We start from the raw sequence: 12,356 nt of genomic DNA on the forward strand, positions 1-12,356 counted from the left end.
AGGGGCAAGGACTGCCCTTCCCACCAGGAAATGTCCCTGGTTTTGTGAGCAAGGCCAGGTCTTGGTCTTGCTGCCTCCCTCTCCTTGCCCCAGGCAGCTCGGCCACAGCCAGGGCACAAACCGACACACAGCACTTCCCACACCCCAGCACTCATCACTTGAGAGATGCAACAGTCAGTCATTGCCCGCTGTCATCCTGGGCAAGAGAGCAGGTGGGCAGAAGCAGCCCAAGTCTCAGGCTGGCCCACTGCCCACCCTGCCTTGTCCAGAGTTTAACCTGGAGCCTGGAAACCTCTGCAGACTGAGCATCAGGCCTCCAGAGCCACAAGCCATGATGAAAGCCAATCCCAAGTTTTCAGAAGGAGGTATGATACACTCTGCAATGATCCCACTTAATGAAGCTCTGGATTTCCCTGCTCAAGGTGATGAAAAAGGTGATCTGCCAAGAGGTTAACAAATCTCAGTTGTGCTGTATGCAGCCCTGGCAGGTATGAATGCTCCTCCTTTCTCCTTGTCTGGTGAAGTACCTTGACTCACCACTGTAAGGCATTTGGGACAGAGACTGGGCTTTGCTTACCCCATGCAGCCCAAGATTAGAAACAAGGCCTTATCTTGCCTTTACATGGTAACAGTCTCCACTGGTTGGAGCAGAGGCATGGAGGTGGAAGAAAAAAGCTGGTATAAAATCTCTCTGTCCCCAACCACCATGAGAGCCCCTGAGGTTGGGGTGAGTTTGCACCCTCTGAACGTACAAAGTACATGTGTACACTCCCATTTCACCATCCCACTTCCCACCACAGCCAAACATGCACTGTCTGAAAACCATGCTGGGAGTCCACACACAGTGTTAATAACCTTTCTTCCTTTTCTTCTCAAAAGGAACTGCAGATACGGACACATCAGTCAGCAAGTCATGCTCGTCATCTGCCTGCCTTGCTGAGCATGATTTGCTTTGCACATAAAGCAGGTCACCTCGACATGGTCAGAAAAGGAGGACTGGAGCTCAAGAAAGAGCACAGCTCATAAAATGAGAGACAGAAATGTGCAACATGAAAAGATCTGCCAAGAAGGACAATGGAGGCAACCTCCTAAGATGTGCTTGGTACGAGCTCCACTGTTTCAGTGGCACACCTGGTTACAAACACATTAATCATGACACCTGATACTCACCTGAGATGCAGACACCAGGTGGACCAAGCAGAAGAGGAGGACATGTTACCGTGCTCTTCTTGCAGAGCACTAGTGTTTGTCTACTTTGCAAGCTGTATTGGTAGAGCTGCTTGGAAACACAGTTTGCTCTCAGAAAAGCCAGCAAGCACTTTGCTACAGTGGTAATTTAGGCAGCTGCTGCTGCTGCCCACAAAGACCAGCAAAGCAGTGGCTGCCCTTCCACTGCAGTGGGACTACAGGAATGTCAGGGCTTGGCAGAGAGCTGCAGCGAGCAGTTGTCCTGCCACCAACATCCTGGGACACGTGCATCTAAAAAAAAAGTACCTGGTGAAGAGAAATAAGTGTAGAGAGGTGAGCAGACTAGTGTGGCTAGATTGATTTCCTGGCCAAACCATTCATTCAGACAGAAAAAATGATGGTTTCCAAGGCACCCCTAAGCAAACCTCCAATAAACTTTTGGCAATAGGACTCTGACAGATACTCAGACAGAGCAAAGAGCTTTAACATTTGAAGCTCTTACACCCCCTAGAAGCATGAAATATTTGTTGTTGCTCAAGCAACAGACATCTACAAAAGTATGGACCTTGAAAAATTGAAGATTCCAGTTCTGTGCAACCTTGGTTGAAAGGAAAAATTGAAGTCTTATTGACTTAGTTCAGATGCACAGTTGCATTCCCATTTGAGTCAGTAAGAATCACATCTGGAATGGCATTTTATTTTTACCTCCCTGTTCCCCAGAGTATGCAGGGGAAGGGAGGTTGGTCTGGTCAGGCTGACACAGCACCAGGTTCATCTGCAGGAACTCAGATCTACAACACGGAAAGGGAAAGGCTTCTCAGAGCAACTTAGAAGCAGAAAATATCAGACTTCTCTTTTTAATTCATACTAACCACAGATCACACATGATAGGAAGAAAATATGCATCCATAACCACACGTTAATAAAGAATATAGCTATGAAGACAGGTGACTATGGCAGGACACAATCTTGCTTTAGGTGAAAAGAGGTGAATTTTCATCTATCTATGACTCCATTTCTCATTCCAGAAAAACAATCTGAGAGAAAAGAATTTTTCCACAGAAGTCAAAGAAGACAATCCAGAATGGGAACTCTGTAATCCTACTAACATGTGCATTTAAATCAACAGTTTTTCTTCAGAAATTATTCCATTCATGAATGAAAGCCAATAATGACAATCTAACCAATGAGCACACAAATTATCTCTACTGTGCTTGACAGAGGCCATTTCCCATATTTAGTGATCTCTGTAAAATAACAAGGATGGAATTCAGTCAGGTCCGGGTGAAAGACTAACTTGGTTCTTTACTGGATTACTTCCTGAAGATGGGGAATCTCTGCACCAGAAAAGAAAGCAGGAGTCCTCTAAACCCATCCTATGCACAAACAAAAGCACTGTTAGTGTTTCACCCTAAAAAAACAAGAATCATCTAAACCATCAAAGTGCATCACAGTGTCACAGTATCACAGTATCATCAGGGTTGGAAGAGACCTCACAGATCATCAAGTCCAACCCTTTACCACAGAGCTCAAGGCTAGACCATGGCACCAAGTGCCACATCCAACCTTGCCTTGAACAGCTCCAGGGACGGCGACTCCACCACCTCCCCGGGCAGCCCATTCCAGTGTCCAATGACTCTCTCAGTGAAGAACTTTCTCCTCACCTCCAGCCTAAATCTCCCCTGGCGCAGCCTGAGGCTGTGTCCTCTCGTTCTGGTGCTGGCCACCTGAGAGAAGAGAGCAACCTCCTCCTGGCCACAACCACCCCTCAGGTAGTTGTAGACAGCAATAAGGTCACCCCTGAGCCTCCTCTCCTCCAGGCTAAACAATCCCAGCTCCCTCAGCCTCTCCTCGTAGGGCTGTGCTCAAGGCCTCTCACCAGCCTCGTCGCCCTTCTCTGGACACGCTCAAGCATCTCAATGTCCCTCCTAAACTGGGGGGCCCAGAACTGAACACATCCTCTCCTGATCTTTCCAAGAGCAGATCTTTCACCATACAACAGGCTGTAAGATCCAGTCCAAAGCTCTTAGCCCCTTGTGGCTTTATACATTCCCTTGGAAAACGCTGCTGTGAGACCCACCTCATTTCTGCTCGAGGGCTTCAAGGCTAAAGCTCTACCTGGCGGACATAAAGACGGCAGAACGAGGTATGAAAACTGCTTCTTTGGTTCCCTTCTGTGCTTTTGTATTAAATGTCCAAGGCATGCTCAGTGAAACATTTTTATTGGCACGAGTCACGGTTACAAAACCTTGTGGCTTAGGCAGATGACAGTACCAACCCCGGTTTTAGCGCTAGAGACGAATCTGCCTGTAAAATCTGGCATGGATTTGCAGAAATCTGGGACGTTACATCTGGTTAGTACAAAGCCACTTTACAGCTTTTCCTCAAGTGAGAACACTAGTTGATAATGTAAGTAATGAATCTGACAGTTTTTAATGTCAGTGGATAAACTGTGTCCTCAGGCACTGCCTCTGAAAAAAACGCTCCAGTGAAGAATGTAAGTGAACAGGAGGAGGAAACTTTTGGTACCCATGTCAGACAAAGATAAGAGGACAACTGCCTTGAAAAGGCCTTTAGATTGGAAGAATGTTAAACTTTCGCAATGAAATTGTGAAACTTGCCCTGGAGTCCTCCATGACTCCCCAGCTGCTCCCAGCCCTGCTCGCTCACTCGCTCTATGTGTGTCCATCTGCCAACCTGCCCCACAGTTCTGCTCAAGGAAAAAAATGATATGACACCATGCAGGACCTGGGTTGACAGTAGAGAGTAAGACACGTTCCAACTACACAACTGAAATCTAAATATGAATTTTGTTCCAAGGTTCAAATGTTCTCCCTAATTTTGTAATCTGGAAATGAGTAGAATTGAGAAGGTTCAACTGAATTTTCTGTTTGTGTCTTGGAGAATCATTTGAAGCCTCAAGCTGGAAGTAATACCAAAAGGTACAAATCCATTTGCGTGGATGAAACTACGTCTGCCAAAGCTCAAAACCAGTGACATGGAGTTAAATATTCTATGCAAAAGTTCCCAGCCCAATAGAGAAAGTAGCCTATGTTGCTAAAAGCAGACACACTTGATAAACTTTTCAATCACTGCAGTGTAAAAAGTCAAAATCTGACTTTGTTTCACTGCCAAACGTCCAAACAAGGCTAACTTCCAAAAGGAACAGGGGAAAAAAGACTAAAAATCAAATTAATCACAGCATGCAGAACTCAGTTTCTTTACTGAATAGACAATACTTCTTGGAAATTGGAAGAATTGCTTTGAAGCAGATGGTCTGCAGAGTTCTCTTTAGCTACTCTGCAAAGCACTTGCTGCTCCTGAGGGATTTTTGCCTACAGGTTTTGCCTTTGGGGAATGGTCACCTATCTACTGGTTTTAATAATCAGCTTTCTCATAGGTAGAAACCTAAGTGAGGGAACACAAGAACTCACCTAGCTGGAGTGGGCAAACTCCATCATTCAAAGCAGCTCATCTTTGTGGCAGGCAACCAGGCAACTGCTCACCTCATGCTCTTGGCAGTCAAGGAGATGCGTGCGCTTCTGCCCAAGGGCGACGCAGAGCTGGAATCACAGCCTGTAAGAGCCTTTCTCTTTCCATTAACTACAGAGGGAGTCCGAGGAAATTACACCCTTAGTTAAATTTAGTTATTGTGAATCTCCTTCCCACATTTGAGCATGTTTCATTCCAGGCCCATCTTAGAGCAGGAAATGATTAGCTGAAGTTAAGCATCTGACAATTCACTGTAATGAGCAATAACTCATGGCAACCCGCCATCAGTTTCAGTTGAATACGTTTTATTTTTAGCTGGTGTTGCTCAGATGCAGCTTTCATCCAGCATGTGCTGGGAAAGCTGACATCCCAAAGTAGTCTCCAGGTCTTGGTTGTGCCAGTCAGAGTGTCAGGGCTCGAGAGCTCCAGTTTCTGGAGGTCAGAGAAAAGTCACTGGAGTTCTGGGAAAGTTTCAAAGAGTGAGATAAACCCAAGAGGCTGGAGAAACAGCACAGACGCGTGCAGTCCCAAGAGACCTCGCAAGAAAAGTTACTGAAATCCTGAGAGCTTGCTGAATGAGTGAGATGAGCCTGCAGGGAGAGAAACAGCACAAGGGGAAGGCACAGAGAGAAAGCCCACTGAAAGAAAACATGACTTTGTTACTGTCCAAGAGTGTCTAGCGAGAGCAAGAGCCACAGGAGTCATCTCTAACTTATCTGCTGCTTCATGTGGACCTAAAGCTTCCTCCAGAGGTGAATGCATATTGGACACAGTGAAAAGAGGAAGGTGAGTCCTCAAACGAATACAGGGAGGGGTCTTGTTTTCCATAGACAAGCATTCAACCAAGGAGCTGCTGCACATGAAGGCAGAACATATTCTTGTGCCAGTGAAGAGGCACAGGAAAATATGCAACTCAACCCCAGGCACCAAGCACTTGAACAGCAGCCAAAACATCTGCGGTCCTCCTCTCTGGGTGTCCTGCTCAGAAATGTGTTTCTATATAACAGCCTAAAACTGCAATGGGTATCTATGACTTCCCCAGTGAGAGGTCTGAGCCTTTTTCTCTCCATTTCTCAGTCTGACAAATTCATACTGCTTCAGAGTCCCATCTGACCCCTCACATAAGCTGCAGTGAGTTCATGACAGGAATGATAAGAGAACAAACATCGACAGAGTGAATTCACCAAGCCGTTGATAAGTGAGATACTCCTAGACAGCTCTTATCCCAAATCTATGAGATAAGTATGTTATGGGCCTGCACTGGGGCCTTCAAGGGAACCTTGCTTATCTCCACTACAAAGCAACAACTTTTTAGAATCGTCTTTGCCAGAACAAAAAAGAATAGGAAAAGTTCAGAAAAAGAGCAGTTGCTCCACACAGCGGAGTTCGAGGCCAGACAGGGCATTTCTAGGCGCTTGATTTCATTCATCCATTCTCTCACTTCAAGCCTGTGCCTAGCACACAGCCCAGATCAGCCCAAAGCACGGCAAGAATAAGTCCAGCACATCTGCTGGGAGCACACATTGAAACAGCCTTCCCACAACGTCTCACAGCTGGGAGAGCAGCTCTCTGATGTCAAGAGGCGTGCATTTTGCTTTAGCGAAGAAAGGAAATAAAAAGCCAAGACTGAAAAGATGCAGAAAGGGCAATCCTTTTTTTCTTTTTTCCATTTTTTTTTTGTTTCAACAAAGCAACATTTATTTCAATTTAGTCAAACAACTCATTGAAGCGCTTCTCTAAGGTCTGCTTTACATTTTGTATTTACACTGTCTCATTCTGTGACAAAAATAAAGTAATCCCCGACCCTGAAGTTTCCAGAATAAGTGTTGCTAAGCAGCAAAAAAAAGAACAAAGCCCCAAACACAGAGCAAAAATCCCCCTTGATATATTTTGATAGGAGGCTTACATGTGATCTGTAAAAAAGTTTTACCCCTGAACCTTTATGGAAACCTATGTGGAATGATGAGGGGGGAAATGCCATGTTTGAAGCTGAAAGAGAAGAGCAGCATTTGCTAGCCTTTGCGAGTTCACTGTTACTTGTAGCTTAAGGAGCTGTGAAATGCTTAGACACCCACACAGAAGCAGAGCCTTTAACTTCAATCTAAGCAGTTTTGCTCTGCTGGGAGCTTAAGGGTACCAGAGGCGGCAAATACCATCTTTTATCCTGGTGGTGGGCACAAAACCAAACTTTATTACATAAGGTTTCCAAGCAGCTGTTCGTACAACACAAGCCTTATTCTTTTGCAAAGTGTCATGGGTCAGCTTCATTCAGCAGCTCTCAAATTGAGCTACTGTAAGAATTTTGAAGTGATTTCTCAGTTCAATGACATCATTACTAAGGTCAATTCTGCCTTCAGCTTGAAGCCAGGAGCTTCTATGACAAGGTGGACCAAACTAGGGGTCAGGAAGGTGGAGGATCATATGTGAGTATCATATTTACGTCTCCCTACCTCAAAGGAAACTGTGGGTATGTACCCAAACAATTCCCCGTGGAAACAATAGAAGAGTATCAGTGACAAAAGAATTTGGAATTGGAAAGGGAAAAAAAAAGAAAAAAAGCAAGAACAGAACCCAAAGTCTTTTTGGGATAGGAAGAAAAACTGCATGTTGAGAAAGAAGGCATTGGTCATTAAACTTTCCAGGCACACACAGGGCTCAGAAAGCACAGAAAACAAGCAGAACAAACAAACACAACTGTGTGCATCTTAGCGTCAGCTTCTTTTGCCAAATGCAGTAGCTTCCAACATTCAGCAGCTGTCTCTTGCTTTCTAGTGCTGTGAAGTTCTCTTTGGTACTTGGAGGCTGTCAGGAGCTCCGGGCAAAGAGAAAGTCTTTGTCCATTTACCAACCAATTCCAAAGGCGCTGATGTTGAATAACTTTACTAAGCAAAAGTGACACAGATGGCTAGGAAAGGGGGCTTTTCTCTTAGTAAAGTTGTGGTAGGTGCAGTGGAAACCCAAGGCAATCTACATGCTTGTCAAATTGTGCCTAGGTAAGAACACAGTCCTCCGTGAACGTCTCTCATTTGTTCACTCTTAAATTATTCAGGCTCTGACAGCCCCTGAAAAGAAAAGAATGGAATAAGAATAAGTTGCAAGTGGTGCACGGCAAGAGCGGACACCACGTAACCACCAAGAACAACGAGGCTGGGGTGTTTGACGACAGACACATTGCAGCTGGAGCCTCCAGGGCTGGTGCCCAAAGCAGCTTTCTCCACACCCTTGTCCTCCAGAAATAGTAGCAGAAAATGCAAGCTCACAGCAAAGGTACCGGTTGGGATGAATCAAAAGAAGTAATGAATGAAGTAAATGCAAACAGTGGTTTGGAAATAAAACACACAGGGAAGAACTGTTGGTGCTTGTGATGTTTTGCTCTTTGAACAAGGCACAAGGAAACGGCTAAGCAGCTTGGACATTTAACTGCACACTCAAGACTATCAGTTAGACTTGTGGAAAGCTTTAATTCACTCATCTTAGGTAGGAAAATCAGAACATCACTTTCCGTAGATCCCATGTAGCAAGTTCATGTGATCTACCTTTTAATCTTGCATTTGACAGCTCTCTGTGGCAGGGAACAGTTGTGAGGAACCTTCTCCATGGTGCCAGCCAATAGGTTTATCAAATTTCAGGTCATGGAATCACTACTGCACTCTATCTGTGTCAGCAAGAAAGATGGGATGGGAACTCGAAGTCTCAGGAAGCATTTGCTGCATGGGAACAGGAGAGCTCTCTGCAGCACCCTGCTGTGGTCTCAGCCCTCTGAAGCTCTGCAAGTGCCTTGACCCAGCTACTAGCCTTCCCAATAAGGCTAGTCCTCAGAAACTCATTACTTTTGACTTCTGGAGGGCCACAAAGAACCTCCCATGGCTTTTACAGTGTCTACACCACTGTTCTTTACCAGCAGCCTCCTCACAGTAAAGGCTTAGCATGCAGCTTTGCAGAGACATGGAGAGGTGCACCGCATAAACTGCACTGCTTCGTTCCCAGCTGCACCGCTGCAGCTAACCATAAATAGCTGTAAAGCTGCTCTTCTACCAAGCAACATGTCTCATAAGCGACTATCATTACAAAAGCCATCTTTGTTACTGCTTACTACTTGCTTGCTTTCAGCCTCATCTTTCAGTAATTAGGAAAAAGAACAGAACAGAAAAGGCTGCACCGGTCTAGTAGCAGAGGCTCTTTGATCCCAGGTAGACTTTGGTGAACATGGGTGATCTCTTACTGCAACATACAATATCTGATCACAAACATCCATCTGTCTTACAGTTTACTGTCTCCAGGACAAGTGACTGCACTAATTATTCAGCAAGCATTAGCCTTGAAATGTTTGTCTGGAGCTTGCCTCGCTTGAGGCTTTTCTTAGACACGTTGCTAGATGAAATTTTATGGCAGCACAACTCCGAGTAGCTACAGCCCTCTCTGAGCAGCCTGGGATGTTCAAGCCTGAGTAATTTCTCTGATACCAAGATAAAGTCAAACTAAGATGCTCAGCACCTGTACCCTGGCAGGAGCTGTGCTCTGCTGTTGTCGAACTAGTTACTACTGTAACAGAGAAAGTATTTGTTTCCTTCTTGCCTAAAGCTATGATTTTCCTTCTGCTGCCCTAGAAAGTACCCCTGTTGATTAATACTTATTCCATTTCCTAAAGAAGTCTATTCAGCCTCCACATGTTTCAGCTGAGAGCAGTGTTTGAATATAGTGTTGATCCTCAGAATTCAAACTACAGAAGGTACAAAGAAAATCAGACTTGAGGCACTTCAATGGTATTAGCTGTGAATCATCTTTTTACATTGTAGGGCTCAGATCTAAAAGACATTTGCATTTCTAATTAAAACAGATTACCATTAGTAACTAAAGAATGTTTTAAATCAGAATCCTTAGGCCATAAAAGCTAATTGCATGATGCTAAAACTGGATTTCAAAAATATACATATTATACCCCCTGCAGGATTAATTAGGCAACATCTCTTCAAAAGAGTTCTCAAAAGTGTATTTATTCAGCATGTGGTTAAATTATACTGGGTTGTGCAAGACTTTTCATGCTCTGCCTTGGCACAGGCTTCTGCAGCAGCAGACAGCTGGGGCCTGGTCATCAGGGGTACTCAACATGGGCAAATGTGATTCAGGATGGCAGTGAACCCCAGCTGATGAGAAGGAACGCACATGCTGGTTTGTGCTCCCTGCCTCAAAACCACCTCCCTGCTGCTTTCATCCCGAATGCAATCCTGCTGCTTCCCGCTGTGCAGCAGGGACTGCTCTGGGCACGGTCAATTGGTGCTGCTGAACAAGATGATCTTGGGTATGTGTGAGATGCGCTTCCTAGGATAAGCAGGCCTATAAAAATACTGAAATCAACTGGCAGGTACAAATCAACTGGCAGGTACAAATCCAGGAGCTGTAACTGCACTTTTTGTCACCAGTTTCCTATGTGACCACAAGGAAGCCTCAGTGCGCTCACTGAACTGCAAAGTGTTTTCAGATAGGGTAGGACTGTACTGCATGTGCATTAGGGAGAAGAGAAAAACCCAACACAGCATAATAGGGCACATCCTCAGCTGCTGTACTCTCTAACTGCAATTGTCAGCAAGCCTAAAGTGTGAAAAAGTGTTCTCAGTGGCTGGGGTTGTGTAATATCCACCTGGTTCCTCAGGATCACATTTGTTAATGGGCTCCCAGCAGATCTGTCTCCCAGGCTTCACCCCTCTATGCAACTTTACAGCCTTGCACAAGCTGGAAAATAATTTTGCAGGGATCCAAGATCTCAGACTTGCTGAGCTGTACAAGGACTAGCAATAGCTGTAACACATGGAACAATCAAGCACATAGTGGTGCGGTAAGTGCAACAGAAAAGCAGTTGCTAACTCCTTCTGTGGCAACACACAAAACACAAGATGTATTTTCCCTGTCCTTTCTGCAACACAAAGTTATGCACACTACAGCAGGGAAAAGCAAATAACAAGTACATAAACTAAAGCATATATAACAGTGCTGTCTCTATCAAAGACAAGAAACACCCATGGCTGTTCTATTTTTAACTTCTCTAATTCAGCTTGCAGGTTCTATTCCTCATCTCTGGTGAAATTTCTGTATTTCATCCTAACTGCCTGGAAGGTGCCCAAGTGATGTGTGTGATTTCCATGTCTTCAGCCTGACTGTGGGGTTAGTCCAGGACAGATGCTAACAGACTGAGAGGCACATAAAGTTCAACAGGAGATCTGATGAGATCCACTAACTACCTTTAATCTAGGCAAAACTTTGTGTTTCAGCATAATCATCAACATCAAACACTAAGAACTAAAAGTTAATTTCTGGTCTGCAGTTTTCTAATGGCAAAGAGCATTTTGGAGCCTATCTCATTAGGTATTTGCTGATAATTCTTAACACATGCTGAAGTCCTACTTATGACCTTCTAAAAGAAAACAGCAAGATATGCTTCTGCAGTTGTTTTCAAAAGTATCACTGAATTGCATGATGCAATATTAGCAACTGAACTGCTCTGCAATAGTAACTGATACACAGCAGGAAAACTGGCAAGGAACTGGATTGCTGTGCTGAATTAAAAAACACATCTGTAGATCCCTATTGGAATCACCAACTGCCCAATCAATCCTTCTCTTTGCAAAAGAAGTTGGGATTCTAGCTGAAGATGAAAATGTTTTCAGAAAGGCCACTAACAGACAAAAATAAACTGAAATCTAAACAGTGTTCTGGGCTATCCGAAAAGTATCTTGAGTATTTTTCTACTGAAGCATTTAGATTTTTGTTTGGTTTTGGTTTTTTTTTTCCTGTTAGAAATATTATTTTTTAAAAATTACTTTTATTTTTAAATTATAGATTAGTTATTACAAGGCACATGCTGAAATACAATGGTTTGGGGAAAAAAAAAAACCCAAACCAAAAGCAAAAAACCACAAACAAAATCCTTCTGGAGTTAAGTGAAATAATTGTCCTTTTTGTTTCATTTCAAAATGGATAGATTTTATTTCAGCATCCATGAATTGAATTCCTAAACAATACATCTCTCTGGCATTTATTTTATAGGAAAGCAGCATGTCTAGTTACCCCATGTTCTTTGCAGTGAAAAGGGAGTTGTCTAAGCTGTATTTTTCACAATTATCTGTTCTCCTTCCCTTAGAATAAAGTTTCCTGTCTTCGGGCTTTTGATATGGTGAATAAAGCCTTGTGAATTCTCATATGCTTCTTGGAATGAACAAGTTTAAGAGCTTTGCCTGCATAAAAGCAAAGCCCATGTTTCTTTAATGGCAGATGAAGCAATGAGGTTTGGAAACGATGCAGCAGTCTGAATAATAAGGATCTCCATCACAAATTCACCCCCCCCAGACTAGTAAACAAAAGCTGACTTTTATAGGTGCACTCCCAATCTATTTTACACATATGGATTAAAATCTGAATGTTTATTTAATTTACAACTTTTGTCACATCCTGTATATAACTACATCTTGAAAAAAAGGGAGACACAAAGCCAGAGGATGAGGAGCAAACTGGAGTAAAGAGTCAGAAGAGTTAGAGCAGATGTTCAAGGAGGCAGGGGGACACGTTCTATATCAAAGCAAATATCACACATTCACTTCAATCAATTTTTCTTCTTTCTGGCTAGCCTCAAGTAGAAAGTGTTTTATATTCTCACCCAAAGCCCTCTGCAGCTACATAATATT

General features: G+C 43.8%; 1 protein-coding gene across 18 annotated transcripts in view; it reads right to left on the bottom strand.

Moving 5' to 3' along the window:
- The window catches only part of KALRN (kalirin RhoGEF kinase), a 651,147-nt gene that overhangs the window by 68,445 nt on the left and 570,346 nt on the right, over window positions 1–12,356 (bottom strand). The window contains exon 37 of one of the 18 annotated variants that reach the window (XM_064156910.1): window positions 6,316–7,742. The exons of the other annotated variants lie outside the window; for them this stretch is intronic. Within the exon in view, the coding sequence (XP_064012980.1) occupies window positions 7,726–7,742 (17 nt within the window). The 3' untranslated portion in view covers window positions 6,316–7,725. Of the gene's footprint in view, window positions 1–6,315; window positions 7,743–12,356 lie in introns of those variants that run through there. 18 annotated transcript variants of the gene reach the window in all.

Source organism: Pogoniulus pusillus, chromosome 2, assembly GCF_015220805.1.
Source record: "Pogoniulus pusillus isolate bPogPus1 chromosome 2, bPogPus1.pri, whole genome shotgun sequence".
NCBI lineage: Eukaryota > Metazoa > Chordata > Aves > Piciformes > Lybiidae > Pogoniulus > Pogoniulus pusillus.